The sequence below is a fragment of the Lepidothrix coronata genome, unplaced genomic scaffold (genome assembly GCF_001604755.1).
Source record: "Lepidothrix coronata isolate B3197 unplaced genomic scaffold, Lepidothrix_coronata-1.0 Scaffold221, whole genome shotgun sequence".
Taxonomy (NCBI): Eukaryota; Metazoa; Chordata; class Aves; order Passeriformes; family Pipridae; genus Lepidothrix; species Lepidothrix coronata.
This window is the reverse complement of record NW_016690401.1, coordinates 698,508-715,104: the sequence shown is the minus strand read 5'-3', so window position 1 is coordinate 715,104 and position 16,597 is coordinate 698,508. Positions and strand designations below refer to the sequence as shown.

At 41.4% G+C, this 16,597-nt stretch overlaps 1 protein-coding gene across 2 annotated transcripts; it reads right to left on the bottom strand.

The window, feature by feature from the left end:
• Positions 1 to 214: 214 nt before the first annotated feature.
• On the bottom strand, positions 215 to 15,918 carry PLSCR5 (phospholipid scramblase family member 5). Of its 2 annotated transcripts, XM_017833813.1 has the most exons (7): positions 15,817 to 15,918; positions 11,650 to 11,865; positions 8,229 to 8,380; positions 3,752 to 3,794; positions 2,670 to 2,890; positions 1,543 to 1,704; positions 215 to 917 (listed from the first exon to the last, which is right to left on the bottom strand). In XM_017833813.1, the coding sequence occupies exons 2-7, from the start codon at positions 11,660 to 11,662 to the stop codon at positions 723 to 725; spliced, it is 786 nt and encodes a 261-aa protein (XP_017689302.1). In that variant the 5' UTR covers positions 11,663 to 11,865; positions 15,817 to 15,918; the 3' UTR covers positions 215 to 722. The 2 variants fall into 2 exon arrangements, with proteins under 2 accessions (XP_017689302.1, XP_017689303.1); XM_017833814.1 differs by lacking the exon at positions 15,817 to 15,918 and having other exon boundaries at positions 11,650 to 11,905.
• Between the last annotated feature and the right edge of the window lie 679 nt (positions 15,919 to 16,597).

Below are 16,597 nucleotides of genomic sequence, written 5' to 3'. Positions count from 1 at the left end.
CTGAGCAACAGGAGTTTTGGAGGGGACAATTCAATAACCCTAACTGTCAGTTCTATCCTAACAAAAGCAAAATTTCTGAATTGTAGCAATTTTAAAGCAAACACTTTTCAGTGAGTAATTTAAATATTTTTAGTCTATATTTTCTGTAAGTATCACAGATGATTGTGAAACCACTGCATGTTAATATTGACATAATTGTGTTGGCAGAAGAGGTACACAATGAATATCAATTTATAATTCTAGAAAATGGGCATCTTAACTTCATCTTTACCCTTAACACTGAGTATTCTTCTCAGAAAATTCTTATCTTACAATCATTTTCACAAGGGAATTTTTGTAGGAATTTTTATACGACCCGGAGGTCTTACATGGAACATTCAACAGAACTATTGAATTGGTTTGAAATTACCATTAGAAACAACATAACTTTTTTTTGGCTCATACAATTGTTCAAAAACAGTAAGGGGCTTGAGGGAGTTTTGTAGGTTTGACATGTTGAGATTTGATCCTGCCATATGAAATACTGAACTGCATGTGTAATACTATTTAAACTATTTAAGAAACAAAAAATTAAGAAACCTAAAAAACAAAAGCAGACATAAAAATTAAAATGTTTTCAATTAATTTATCTTTTAGGTATTGGGTTTGGCTTTCCACTGCACTTACACCTTTGTAGGATCACAGCTGATACCAATGGACCCTCTGCCCCAGTCTGCACACCTCTAGAGGTCTACCTTTTCACAGTGCATACTTACAATGAGGAAACAAGCACCAATCATTACTGCCTTCATTCTCACATCAAGATCTACAGGGACCTGTATCCCAAAGTTGGCAGTGTTGGTAAAGACGTTGTTTACAAATCCAGACCAGTACTTGGAAATTTTGCCAATTGTTGTCATCTCATTGAGAGCTTTTACCTGCACAAATAAAAAACAGGAACAGACACAAATGTAAATAAATCAAGTGCACACTGATAACATCTCCACAGAATTAATGAATGTGCCCTGACATGCAGAGTATGCTACAGTTGTCAGGTTCTTCTTTTATTCTTATTGCCGAGATGTTCTATTAGTGTCAAATTTGCCTTTAGGAGTGGCACACAAGAAAGGGTCTCAAGTTTGGAAATCAGCATCTTTAGAACTGACAGAAAAGTGGAGGAAAGCAATTGTGAAAGTTTACACTTTTGTTCCTCTTTCACAGTGTTGGCTTTTCCCTGTCTCGTGTTCCCGATATGCTCCTCATCACATTGCTGTGGACCCCTGTCCCCTCAGGGGATAGATATGTTCTCAATTACATAGCCATCTGCATGCTTCTCACAGTATATTGAAATTTCAGACAGTACCCACTGGAGTCTTCTGATTTGGGTAATAATTTGATAAACCCAAAAGTGCCTTTATGGTTCTCAACTAAGGCAAAGCACTTTGTTCACATCAGAAAACTCCATTTAAGGTTTCTTCAAGCATCTCCCATTCTCCCTCTCACCTGAGAAATTTATTCAAAACAGTAAAACTTTTAAATTCTTAACACTCATAAGAAACATACCTCAAACTCAACATCTTCAAAACAGCCACAGGTTGCATAAGGGCCAATTATTTTTAGTACATCTTCTTTACTTTGGTTCTGTATAGTAAACTTTGGCAGAAAAGGGTCCCAGTTCTGTACAACATACCCAGCTGTTGTACCTGGTGGGGACTGAACTTCTAACTAGCAAACAAAAGAAAAAAAACCAACAGTAAAATGATTCAAAATAATTTTATATTAGTATATTTTTCCATGATAGCATACAGTTTATATAATGCCAAAACACTTATTTATTGCATATAGTGATATATAAATTTACCAAACAGTGAATTGGATATTGCAAAACAGTCTAATGGTGTTTTTAAATATAGTGGAAAATATGAAGCTCAAAAGCTCCACCAGAAGTGACTGAACATCTTATATGTAAGACTTTACAAAAGTCATACACTGTGAAAAGATTTTGTTATTGTAATCAGTGAGTATCCTATAAGCTTTTTTTAAGTAGCTGTGCTACCAGGGGATCTTTTTTTTTAAATCCTGATGAAGGGCTGAGAAGGTAAGTGTAATGTAAAACACTTTCATAAAACAAGAAAGAAGTAAAAAATATGGAAGTCAAGTAAAAAATATCTGATACTCTACAGTATCTCCATTTTTCACTCCAAGCAGCTCACTTCCATTTTCTGCAATTTCCCAGAGATGTGTGGCCTGGAAGAGGCAGAGTCACAGACCAAAGCATCAGCCTCCTCAGAGAGCTGCTTCCCAGTCATACCCACACACACCCATGGCCTCCAGGGATTTTCCATCCGTCACCCTCTTGGACCACAGTGGGTGGTCTCCATCTGTGTCAGGGCAAGCAGTATTTTGGGGTGTGATGTGAACGGAGAGACATCTGTATCATCAGACACAGAAGCTTTAAGTGGGATGCAAGGAAAGCAAGGTTCCATGAAAGGGAGGAGGTGCACTGGGAACGTGGCTCATAGAAGGGCCTCGTTTATCAAGAGCACTTCTAAAGGAAGGCCTCCAATCCCCCAGGATGAGAAGTGGCTGTGAATTCCTTCCTGCCACCCTCACAGAACTGCAGGAAGCTTTGTTAATGCCGTGCACATACAGCAGGACGCTGGAACAAAAAGCATCTAGGATTCCCTCACCTCCTGCAGGAAGCAGGGGAACCAGCAGCTGTTGCATCTCAAGGGTCTGATCACTCTAATCACTTCTCGGCCCATGTTATCCGCGATCCTTATGGTGAACGACCTTATAGGCGAACACAGGTTACGATCAAAGCAATCATTTTCTTCTATTGCAAAGTAAACTCTTTGTCCCAAATGGTTTTTTATCTCATATTTGCTGGAGGTCTCTGTGCCAAGTATGGCTAATAAAGCAAAACAAGTAGAACAGTACCTTAGTATAATGTTAGTCATTACCTTAGTATAATGTTAGTCTATACATATACGGGTGTGTATTCTAAAGATACAGATTTTTTAAACAGATTGTTAAAAAAGTGTTTTGAAATAATGACACAAAAAAATACACAATTATAAAGAAATAATAATGACAGGTCTGTATTTTGAAGAAATTAGTTCAAAGACTTTGTTTTGCTGTATGCTAAAGTACATATCCTAAAACAGAATTTATATCCTGAGTTTTGATTTAGGCTTTTTCTTACTTTATCATCTGTGAAAAGTAATACTATGAGGCTGTCCCACCTCAGTGACTAAGCTTTCACCCAGTGGGTCATTCAAGAATCAGATCAAAATAATTTTGAATGGGAGAAATACATTTTACTTGCAGAACTTAATACTTGCTCAGTACTTTGAAATTCTGAGAAACCATGTAATTAGAAACTCTTATGCTTCACTTTGTGTCTTCTGATCTTCATTTCTCTATTTGCTTTGTTCCTCATAGCACTTTAATTATTGTTAAGGACAGTAAATTTTTCCGTGGATTGAAATGATGGTCAAACTTTAATAACACTGAGAGGGAAGTGTCTGAGGGAGAGAATTTAGGACTATTGTACAGACTACTCCCTGTAATCCTTCTCTTCTCAGTGGTTTGCTGCAGAACAGGCATACAATAAAGTGAGCCTTTCCCACACTGTCACCTCATTACAGCCTGACACAAGGGCACTGAGAGGGTTCACAGTGACTTCAGTGAGGAGGGGCAAAACTTGGGAAGCCTTTTGGAGACACCTGTATAGCAGCATTGTTAAAGGGTGACAAGGATTGCACCATACCTTCCAGAAGCTCCACTTGCTGATGAATAATTATCCGGTCCAGCTGTTTAAAAAAAATAAACAAGATGGTGGGTCTTGGATAGGTCTGGGGCTGCCAGTGGTCACCTGTCTATTTTTATTGCTCCTCTCCCTGTTACTAGGATTTCTTTCCTTCCAGAGGTGCACAGTCTGGGTGCCTGAGGGCTGTCTCAATCACACTTTAGAATTCTCTCTGAAATGACAGCTGAAGAATGTGACATTGGGTGCTGTGGCCATGTAATTCACCCATGCATTTGAAGAAAAATAATCTTCCTGGAGGAATAAGGAAGGCAACAGCAATAGAAAGCTGTGTGTGAGGAGCAGGATCCACTTCTTGCTCCTGTTCCTCCTCCTTGGCAGAGGGGAAGCCCCTTACCCCAAAGCTAAGGTTGGTGCTGGGCACCACGGCAGCACAGGAAGGAACAAGTCTGGATTCAAGCTTAAAATGTGCTGCGAACACATCTCAAAGGGCCCTGCTGGAGCAGCCCAGCAGGGCAATCAGAGGATGCCAACAATGGCACACAAGAGCTTTAGTGCTCTAATCTCAGGCACAGGAGCTCTGCATCCTAAATCTGGCAAATGGTCATTCCAGGGTGCCAGAATGAGCAAAACAGGAGCTCCACAAAGAAACCTTAGCTGGCTGAAATTTTCTTACCCCATGAGCTGGTTACAAATGCAGGAGAAAAACTGCTTGCCATGATACCCAGCTTTGCTGTGCTTATCGCCCCTCTGACATTATTCTTCTTTAGAGAACAGTTGTTGGTATTATAAAACCAGCAAGACTTAATTTCAGTCTACCTTTCAGTTTTATGTGACTTTAATGCCTGTTTTATGTGACAGTATATTTAGGCTTTACCAGTCTTTTCCGTAAATTCCTGATGGGCAAACGCTTGGCACAGGGTCTTGCCATTACTCACAGCTGCAGACAGAAAGCACACAGCAACCTTCTGAGACCAGCATGTCTCAGCTCTCCAGTGCCTGTATATTCTACAATTGATAAATCTTGCCTGGTACGTATTCAAACTGTTGCAGCCATTTGTCACTTCTAGTCATCTCCTGCAGCTAGTTCAGGCTGCAAAAAAAAGCTGGTAAAAAGAGGAACTTCTTTATCCCTTTCATTAATCTCTGAAATGTGCATGCCAGTAATTGAAATAATAAAAAATATTTAGACTTAAAAATATTCTCCCAAGACTCTTTGCTGTTTGTTTAGGTTTCATGAGAGATGTGAACTCTTGGAGCTCACAGGAAGGGTTCTGCTGATGAAAATAGAATAAACAAGTTAAAGATATTAGGGCTATTTTAATATTTTAGTATTGATTTTAATATGGATATCTTTGCCCCACGTAGACTTTCACAGGGAAGAGAAAATTAATGAGCCTGAACTGTTAAAAGCTTTGAGTGATTTTGGTCTGTGTATTGGTTTATTGTGCCCAATGTATAAACAATGTTGAGACAACACAGCAGTACCACTTGTTAGCCTTGTTTTCCCTTTCACTGGTTTCTGCAAGACAGCTATTCTGATGCATTTTTATTGAGGCACTTGTGGATTAAGGGAATTCTGCACTTGCATTTGAAAGCATCCAAAGCCCTTTGGTTTACAAGGGTCTGGTCCTCTCAAGCTCAGATATGTTACAATTCCTTATACACAGCTAATTCTCAGTATTCAGTTCTGTGAGCATTACATTTACATCTGATCAGTCTAACCAAGCCTAAACTAAGAAGTTTTTTACAAAATTGGTTAAGCCTGAATGGTGGCACAACATGAGGCTGAGCTAGTCAGAAAATTTTTCTCTGAGTTCTCTCTTGTCTATTCCTGCTGCTGGAAAAGTTTCCTTTGATTTTTATGATGGACACTGAACAATTCTTCAAGTTATGGCTGTGATCTGGAAGATGACAGTGAGGTTTGGGTAACATTTTGCTTGGAAATTATTTAAATAGTGTCACTTTTGTGATAGTTATAGAAAGCATGGTATCTGTTTGCTAAGGCAGAAGCAGTTTTTTGCCCTTCTCTGGTGCACCTTAAACAGCTGATTGAATTGCTCCTTCACCTGAACTCCATATCTGCAGAGTGAAATATTGCTGTCAGGCCTTAAAGTATAGGACAGATATTTTCCTTTCCTCTCATTCAACACTGTATGCCGTGTCCTTGAGTTGCTATTTGGAATAAGATTGTAGGGATCCCTCTGAGATTCACTAAATCTGCATCCTTGTTTCAGAGTCAAACATATCATGCTCTTGTTAAGAAATATATTCAGCTTTTTTGAATCTATCCAGCTATCTTCCCCACTCAGGCTTGAGATAATCCCAGAATGTCCTTTCTATTTGATATCCTGTATTTATTCACAACCACTTTCTATATAATATTTCTTCCAGTAATATAATTCTATAAATTAAATGTGTCTCTTTCCCACAAGTTGTTTACTCTTCTAGGTACTCGGTCATGGTTCCCTCTCTGGTAGTGTTTTTTTGGTCTAAAAGATGAAACAACTGGAGTCTCGTTTTACAACAGGTTCTCTATTCCCCATGCCCTTCCAGTAGCACCTGTCTGTGCCTGTTTCAGTTTGGACCCACCTTTCCCCAATACACACAGCACCAGAAGGATACACAGTCTTCTAGTGGCACAAAAACAATTCCCAATTCTGCTAGAAGCATCTTCATTGGAGAATTTCATTACGTGAAAATCTCTGAGTCCATCAGGATAAATCCCAAGTGATTATGCTGGCAGCTGTGAATCCCACATTCATTCTGCAGGCAGCCCTCTCCCTGCTGGTGGGATCTCCTTTATGCTCCAATCTATCCTATATGAGCCTGTTTCATTAGTCACACAGACAGTATGACTTCAGCATCACACACCAAAACGTTCTGTGATGCACAGAAACTCGAGCTGTGGGTATATGCTGACAATCAGCATGGCACACATGCTTCCCACTTTTCAGACTGCAGAGAAAATTAAGAACACTTAGCAGCACAGGCATATGGTTATGGGGCCAAGAGCAAGCATGAATGAGGTCTTCAGTTCCAGTTACAGTTCTAAAAGCAACTTGCTTTTTTGTCTTTATATCAGGTGTAAAGTTTCTATAAAATGGAGCGATAGTATTTGCTTGCCCACATTGTCTGGGTAAATCTGAGGTGTAATTCATGTTCGTACAGGAGCCTGGATATGTAACCTGCCAAGTATTTACTATCAAAATCACTTTTAGACTAAAAAATGTAGCTTCCACGGTCTGTAAGCAAATGCTCGTGTAATTGACAACACATATCATTTTGTGCTTGGGCACCTTGAAATGAAAGTCATAACTCCACAGGAAAGACTGTTTTTGAAGGGTCTCCAGTTTCATTAGCTAGCTAGGTAACTTAGCTCCAAATATAAAATACATTCAATTTCTGCTTCTATACAAAACTACTAGAAACATGTGCCTAAAATATAGACCTTGAGTGAAGTAAACATTTCCCATCATCACCAAAATGCAAACACAGCAGAGATGTGGGTATCAGAATTATGACCTGACTACACTGGGGGCCTGATTCCGTCCCTGCCCATACCAGGCAGGGAGTATGACGCCTCATACAGCATATATGAGAGTGGCAGAATCCAGCCACATGTGAAATGCAGACGACTCAGTGTCAAAGTGACACCAGGGAGCGACCTTCCTGGTAAAAAATGTCAGGAAGATATGAAACTTCTGCACCAGAGCTGCAGATCGTCACAGCTGTGAGCTCCCAGACCTGAGAGGTTTCACAGAGTGAGAGGAACAGCCACACACTTAGCAGTAGGATGGAGAACACTTAAGCATTCCCTCTCCTTCCCTCTTGTGGCCTACTTGTCTGCTCCCATTTCCAAGCATTTCCCTCTCTCAGGCATTAGCACTTTCCTCCCCCTCAACCCCACAAAGGGTGGGTGCAGGTTTGTAGCCACCCAGGCTTACGCTCAACTAAGCTGTCTCCTTGGGAGCTTGCCTCCTGAGGAGAGCAAGCCTCTAACCTGCAGAGGCAGAAGGAACTTGCTCAGAAGACTCTGATGTTCCTCAAAGAATGAGATATAAGGAGGTGACAGTTCCTTAACACACTGCCTGCTTTAGTCTTTTTGAGGCCAGCTGGAGTTTAACAGTCATTTCCCTGAGGGTGAGCTCTTAAGGAGCTGGAAGGAAACTGAGGGAACAATGAGACTCGTAATACTATGACCTAGAAAATGTCCTAGAAGGAAGAAAACAATGGTTTTGGTGCAAGGAGAGCTGCATGCATAACAAATTAATATCTACAAAAATGAATGACAGCAATGAAGAAAGAGCTTGTTATTCCTACGCTCCTTATTTCACTGTAATATCAAACAAAGAAAAAGCCTCTACATCTCCACCTGCACCTCCCCCAAGTTAAAAACCCAAATCACCTCATCCTCCAAGGTATCAAAGCAGCATACGAGGAAAACATAAAATTTCTAATATTTGGAAAGATTCAGGACCTGGTTCAGGTACTCCAGACCAGGTGGTAAGTTATGAGTGTGTGATGTTTGCTTCCAGAGACTTGTAGGTTCAACAGGCTTATTCTGTTCAGGAATGTCAGAAGAACCAGGGAGGTAATCCTTAAAGATAGGGTTGGTTTGTCCCCGAGATTCTACATGAAAAAAAAGGAAAAAAAAATTAGAAATTAACAAGGCCAAAGAGCAGCTAGCTTCTTGGATCAAACCTGGAACAGTAACATCACATTTTGCATGTGACTCTATCCATACTTCAGTTCAGAGCAGGAATCAGGACCCAAAACAAATTTCCTGATGTTCCCACACTTAAGGCGCTCTGATCCACTTTATAAAGCAGCCTTAGAATATGCAAAGTGGAATCACTGCAGATGAAGCTAAACCAGGAGATGCACCTGATCTGCTCAGATGGCTGGTGAGCACAGAGCCTGTGTGACAAGGCTGGAGCTGGTCTGGACTCACACACAGGGTGGCCACAAGCTCCTCAGCACAGGTCACCCAGCGCTGCTCCTTGTGAGCTGCCCTGTGTGCCAGTGTACACTGAGCTGCTGAGGGCTGGCCCCCACCAAAATGCTCTCTAGCATTTTGAGGGCATGCATATTTTCTCTTAATTAGAGAACTTTTCCAGGGATCTCAGATTCCCCAAGTGGGATGTTACAATGCTGGTAAAAAAATCTACACAGCCTCTTACAGTATATTACTCATTACTATCTTAAGGAAAAGATCAGATACGGTTATGTTGTGTTTTCTGGTTTGCTATCACAAACACCTTTAGGACACAGTGATGGTTACCTTGGCCAGTCCTGTGAAGGTAACGAGGGCATTTACTGTTACAGGCACCTGTCTGCCCACACCCCATGCTCAGGCACCATCTCCCACAGCACTGTGATCACCTTAGTCATTTGACTGCCAACAAACTCCTACTGGTTTTATCAGGCACATCTTTCCTCAGCCTTCAGCAACACTGGCTCTACCAGAACAAGAAAAAGCAAGTTGAAGCTACCATTAGCAAATTTGCAGATGATACCGAGTTGGGGGGGGGATCTGCTGGAGGGTAAGAGGGCTCTGCAGAGGGACCTGGACAGGATGGATAGATGGGCTGAATCCAAGAGTATGAGGTTCAACAAAGCCACATGCTGGGTCCTGCACTTTGGCCCCAACAACTTCCCCGCACTACAGGCTGGGCACAGACTGGCTGGACGGAGACTAGGCAGAAAAGGACCTGGGGGTTCTGACTGACAGGAGACTGAACATGAGCCAGCAGTGTGTCCAGGTGGCCAAGAAGGCCAATGGCATCCTGGCCTGGATCAGGAACAGTGTGGCCAGCAGGACCAGGGAAGTAATTCTTCCCCTGTACTCAGCACTGGTGAAGCCACACCCCAAGTCCTGTGTCCAGTTCTTGGCCCCTCAATTTAGGAAGGACATTGAGGTGCTGGAGCAGGTCCAGAGAAGGGCAACAAGGCTGGTGAAGGGTCTGGAACACAAGTCCTAGGAGGAGCGGCTGAGGGAGCTGGGAGTGTTTAGCCTGGAGAGGGTTCAGGAGAGACCTCATCACTCTCTACAGCTAACTGAAAGGAGGTTGTAGTCAGGTGGGTGTCAGTCTCTTCTCCCAGGCAACCAGTGACAGGACAAGAGGACACAGTCTCAAGCTGCATCAGGGAAGGTTTAGGTTGGATATTAGAAAGAATTTCTTCACAGAAAGAGTGATTGGGCATTGGAATGGGCTGCCCAGGGAGGTGGCAGAGTCACTGTCCCTGGGTTTGTTTAGGAACAGACTGGATGTGGCACTAGGTGCCATGGTCTAGTTGACAAGGTGGTAGTTGATCTCAGAGGTCTTTTCCAACCTAGTTGATTCTGTGAAGCTCTCTCCATATAAATGGCAAATCCTTGTATTTAGCTGAGCCCCTGTGATTCTGCAGTAAAGCAGTCCCCAAATTGATAATTTTTATCTCATGTGTGACAATACTTAGGCACGATGGAGTTTGAGGTCCAGAAGGAATTTTGGCTCCAAGTATGAATCTCTCTTTTGCTGTTGTGGGTTTAAATGAGATCCTTTAGTATTATTTGAACTCACTGTGAAAGATTCATCATTTAATAATATTTTGATCTTAATTTGTCTTTGCAGCCACTGCTTTCTTTCAAAGTCTGAGACCACAGGAAGAAGTAACCCCTTTGAATTTGTAGCTGGCTTTTAAAAATGTATAACTGGGTAATAAATATTTTATATGCTCTTCTGCATCATTTTACCTCACAGGGTTCTGTTACTGCCGTAACTCTTGTTGTTACATGAAATGCCACGAAGTGGCCCAGTGTTAGTGTTATTCTTGAATAATAAACAGGAAAAAAGACAACAAATTGCAGTTCTACCTGTCAAATTTTAAGCTATACAAAAATCAAACAGTAAATACGTTAAATATTAATGACAATCCGAGCTACTCTGACACTTTGACTATTTTTATGGATGATTCCCATTTCATTTCTAATATAGAAAAACTTAAAAGTTACTGTATGATACCGGAGTATTCTGTACAAACATAATTTATAGAGTTACATGTTCCTAAATGAGGTATATTATCAAATTTATTCATTCTAAACACTATATTTCACACCATTACTATTTCACTGCTTCTACTAACTGATACACATCAAAAATATGCAAAAACAGATCTCTCTTATATGGCTAAAGTGAAGCAAAATAAAAAACCCCACCTATATAGCTAGAGTACAACAATGCTGTAAAAACTGCTTGCTGCTGTGTACCTTTAATGCTCTAAATGCAGAATGTCTTGAGTATTTTTGGAGCAAAAAAGAGGGGTAAAAATTTGACAAACATAGATAGACATTGCTGAAACTCCCTAGGCCAATATCTGCCTCTGCACACCTGAGTACCCAACCAGCTGCTACTAAAAGTCAATACATGACAAAGACAAACCCAGATAGGAGTAATCTGATTAAATTCAGTTACTCTTCAGATATTATTTTCCATACATGGTTAGCAGGATTCTGGCCAGTTTTGAATGTGAAAATCATTTGCTGATGTAGTATTTTCAAAGTGGAATAGGGAAGAAGTGTGCAAAACAGGGGTACTCTTGGCTCAGTACCTACCCTTCCCATGCATTCTGTACTGACAGGTTTAAGCACAAAGATACAAACACTAAATTTTATAATTGAATGCAGATGCTAACATTTTATAACATATTTTATTCAAATAACATCCTAGTATAGATTTTAGTCTCCTTAGGAGCCTCTTGGATGCTGAAAAATTAAAGGAAGGCAAAACAACTGTGCTTTGACTGATGTGGTTTTAGCCTGAAACACTCATTTCATCAGACTGCTGATTGCTGGAAACGTACAAGACTGTAGTTTTCTGTAAACATGATCTAAAAATACAGACTATAGATGCACTTACCTTGAGAGGCCATGAAGCTTCCTGAGTTACTTCTTCAAAGGAAGCCAGGTTAAAAGAAAAGGCTTTTCTTGTTGCAGCAAAGAAAAAAAGCGCACAGCATGCACAAAACTTCAGAAGGTGTCTGTCTACTTGATATCAGCTCACAAAGAACGGGAGATGTGTCGCCTTCATGGTGCAGAGCGCTGCATTGTCTGAGCTGGACAACAGGGGGAGATGCTGCCAACGAACCAGGGGAACATTGATCCATTTCAAGGCATTTGCACCAACAGAAAGAGGGAAAAGTGCTTTGTGAGCACAAAGAGGCAAAACTTTAATGTACCCACTGGCTAACTGAACACAGCAGACCTAAAATTCTTCTTTATCGTGTATGTGTTAATTCTAAGACTACAGAAAACGCATCTTTGTAATTCAATATTTATGTTTCCATTTCTTCAAACAATCCAGTAAAGACAAAGGAGTTAATGAACTTGTAAATGACCCATCCTTAGACGTGTTTAAAGCCAGGCTAGATGGAGCTCTGAGCCACCTGGTCTACTGAAAAGTGTCCCTGTATGTGGCAGAGGGTTTGGAACTAGATGATCTTTGAGGTCCCTTCCAACCCAGGCCGTTCTGTGATTCTGTAATTTCCCTGTTGCTGACCCCAGTAAACATTCTCCATGCACAAAGGAGGAAAAGCTGCCCTGGATTTCTCACTGTGTTCCATCCTTAGCATCAGCCAAGGGATGTCCTCCAACAGATGTCATGTCTAAACCCAGACCCAGAAAATTACCTGTACATTCCCCCATGCCTTCCCCTTCACATCCAGATATCCACACAGGGTTCTGCTTATCTGTGTGAGGTGCTCAAACTGGCTTTGGAGAATTAAAACAGTCTGTCAGTGCTTGCTACAGACAAGCACTATCCATACAAAAACATAGCACATGTAATTACACAGAGGAGAAGGAAGAGCAACCTTGACTTATCTGCTCATATTTCTGCCTTGAGTGCCCAAACCTCCATGGAGATCATCACGAGATCACAGAGGTGATGCATGGCTGCAAAAAAGGCAGAGCCTAAGCACAGAGCCCAGCAGAGGAGAGTGAGGTGTTCGGGACCATTTTCTGTTCTCTCTGCTATTGCAAGTTCTAGTGGTATGAAATGGTCTGCCAGGAGCAAGGTTGAGCAAATTAAATTCCAGAGTCTACAGTTCAGGAAGATGCTGATTCCCTGCAGGAAGAATATATAAAATCCACCCCAAAAAACCCCTCAAATTATATGGAAGCTGATTTTTATAGTCTATATTAGCAAATGCAAGAGCGAGCCTTGGGTCTACTTATGGATTTGGCTATGTGAAGTTTCCCAGGAGTTTATCATTGCCTGCTTGAGAAGTCTCTGAGTGCAGAGCCAAGTTCAGGCCAGGCCAGCAGCCACACTCAGCTATCCTCACCCTTGGAAACACCCAGAAAAGGCAGTCCACAGGCAAAAACTTTGGTGACTGAAAAGTGGGCACTAAACAAATCCTTCTGGATTAGGAGGAAGTTCGACATCACTGGAAATAAAAAATAAGAATGACCTCAAGTTTTTGCTTCCTTTCTCCCTGCCAAAGATGTGCTTCTTTGGAGCAGAGGCTTTAACCTGAAGAGCAGGCACACAGTCTAAACAACGAAGAAAGAGGAGAGGGAAAGCTCTGGATAATAGTAAACTTAACTTTGAAATGACAGATGAAAACTCAGATGAGATGGCACTCATTTACCTTTAAAATTGAATAAAGACAGAAAATTAAAGGAAACAAAAAGGCAACTAATTCTGTCAATGCATAAAACTAGTGTAGTACATTAAGAAAGGTGCCTCAAATAGACAAAACACACCAAAAACATATATGCTGAAAGAAGATGTTTCAAAAATTTAAAAAGCATTTTTTGAGAAGCACGAGCAGTTCATTTGCTGACCTAGAGGAACATACAGACACAGACTGTGCTGTACTGGTGCCTGGAACAGGATCAGCCCCGGTCTCTCCTGCAGCATTGGTGGGCTGTGGGACAGGACAGCCAGGATGTGTGGGGAGCTGCTGGAGCTCTGGCACAGGTTCTAGGCAAGAGCTACCATGGTAGCACAGGCAGGTTCCCCCGCCTGCAGGAGCCAGGTTTTATTATCCTGCCACTCGTAAAATAAACATTTCCCCAAAATAGTTCTGCCTCAAAGAACTAATTTTCTGGCATTATTTACAAAATTGCAGTAAGTAGGTAAAAGAAAGATATAAAACTTGGCTTTAAGTATATTTCATGGTTTTTTCATTTCTTTCACAAATTTCCATACCTTTTACAATGTCCCCTCTTAGCCTTTTCCTACTGTTTTATTCTGAAGCAATAATTTTAGTAGATTATATCAGTGGATTTCTGTAGGATTTGCAAACAATAGTCTTGCATTGGCATAGGTCCTTAGTAGTAAAACTTCATGTTTAATATTTATTTAATCAGAATTTTTGGTGCCTTTTTTTTAATAAATATGCGCATATTGGTCAAAATTTGCTCCAGAAAAGATTAAAAGCAGTCTCACTACGACACAGGGAACAGAAGACTTTATCAAAAGACTTTATCCAGGCACAAAGGCAGCCATACTTTGGTGCTATTTAGACATGCACAAGAAAAACAAGAAATGAGGACAAACATTTTAAGATTTGTGTAGTGCTATTTCTAACCAAATCTTAAGGACTTCAGGAAGCAGAGCAGCAGCATGCAAAGAATTTCACCAAGACATCGAGCTTGCTGTCCCTGCCCCTTGAAAAAGACTCTGGGGAAGGATATCATTGCCTCTATCATTTGGAGTCCAAGCACTAAAACAGAGCATGTTGCCTTCCTCTCTGTGAATGTGCTGGATATCTGAAACACATTCACAGGTATTAGGGAAAAAAAAAAAAGAAAAGAAACTGAGTGTACATACATGTATTCCCTCTACCTGCACAATATTCTTGCTCCATCCCATGCTGTAAAGCTAATACAAATTGATGGGCAGATCCTTAGAAGGTGCAAGTTAGCATGGATCCACTAAAATCAATGAGACTATTCAGATCAGGGCAGGCAGGGCTTGGCTGGAAGAGTTTATACATCTAGAACCTTCCTTTTTTCCTTAAAGAAAAATTAAATTTTATCTTTTCTATAACTACTACTTCTACAAAAGCTCAGAGATCCATCCCTGCTGAGCTGGTGTACAAACAGCACTGCAGTTAATGGCAATTACATAAAATACTGCAGCCTGTAGGATACCTATCCATGGACTAAGACATCATTGTCCCTAACACAGAACTAAAACACAGACTTTCCTCCAGAAAGCATGTAGTAATAGTCAACCAGGTGGATCAAGAGAGCAAAAATGCCATATGGCTCAGCATAGGTGCTGTTTCTCTGGAGCCTACTCACTCTTCCAATTTTTTCAGGCATCACAGCCAGAGTGTGGCAATAGTTTCACAAAATACACCTTCACAAGAGAAAAACAAGAGACAGCAACAAATTTCAAAGTATTAGGAAAAGCTGTTTGATTTCTTGTCCTGCTCCCTGCTGCTCGGAAAACTGTTCCATGAGCCTGGTGCAAGACATTTGCCCTTCTACTCAGCAGGGAAAAGGCAACACTCCCCTTTCCCCACTGTATCACATCATCTCCTCCAGGTAAGCAGAAACTGCCTCTGCCCTTCTCCAAACGGTCTCGACAAGTTCCGGTAAGAACTCAGCTACTCCCAACCAGCCCTTACTGAGCTCCAAGCAGGCAGGTGTTAAAAGCGCTTAACACTGTGCCATCCAGTGTTAAGAGCAGGGTCAGAGCAGCACACAGGCATCATGAAATGCACCCCAACCTCACCAAGCAATGCCTGAGCTTCCCTGCTGCTAAGAGGGGTCATTGCTAATCACTGCTTCCATTTTAAATTTCCTTTCCTCAAAATATCAGTGACCAGCATTAAAATGCACTGTTGCTGTCAATTTTTAATAGGAAATTATATAGCCTTTTTCTTCCCTTTTCTAGTCTTGCCTTTAGTACAGGGAGACATGCTGAGCGTGAGCATAAGTATCAGACTGTGACCCTGTGCAATAACAAGCCCCAAGTTACATATTTTTACCCAGTATTGCTTTCTGCACTGGAGGGAGGGGAAGGGGGAATAATTTTCTGAAATCAGCTACCATCTAGTACGGTTCTCACCTTGAACTTTGGTTTGTGAGGCGTCTTGCTTCAGCTGGTGTCTACAGGAGCTCCTCCCCTCCAAGGACGTCTGCAATCCTGTTGGAATTCCGCAGCCAGATCCCCGGCACGGCAGCGCTGAGGGGCTGGATCGCAGCCAGTGCCCGCTGGCAGCGCACGGAGCAAACACGCTGCGGAACTGCCTTCCCTGCCTGCCTGTCGGCGGTGGGTTTATCAGGCACTGCCATTAGGTAGCTGTTCCACGAGGTGTCTGTTGTGCATGGATTAAGAGAAAAATACAATCTTTAAAGCAACAACTCTTCACCACTCCGATCTTTATTTTGCGTGTAACTCAACTGGGAGAAATGGGATTAAAATAGCAATCTTGAACTGATTGTGTAAGGAAGAATCAAGGAAGAAACATTTCAAGCATTTATGTTTCGAGATGGTACATGGTACAGAATATGAATCAGAAATTTTAATGCTACCACCCCCCAGAAAGTATTGATAGGGATGAGAAACTAAATACAGATGTCAGCAACATACAACAATCAACTGGAAAATTCATAAAACAGCTTCCACACCAAATTTTGACACAGGACTTGGACAAGGTTTTTGGGGGGTCAGGGGCTGATTATCTGTCTGGTTGGTGGTTTTTTGTGGAGCACGTGTTTGGTTTTGTCAAGTTTTTTTTTGGGGGGGTCGCTGTATTTCTGTTTCATTGGGTTTTTTTTGTTTGGGTGTTTTAAAATCACCTGTAAAATCTTGTTCTTATGAAAATACAGCCTTTGAGGGGCTGTGG

Excerpts from the sequence above, each read along its gene's own strand:
- PLSCR5 (XM_017833813.1), bottom strand. Across the intron at positions 3,795-8,228 it reads GTCTGGAGTACCTGAACCAG|CTGGACCGGATAATTATTCA; the intron begins GTCCTGAATCTT and ends TTTTTTAAACAG. Across the intron at positions 918-1,542 it reads TTGAAGATGTTGAGTTTGAG|GTAAAAGCTCTCAATGAGAT; the intron begins GTATGTTTCTTA and ends TTATTTGTGCAG.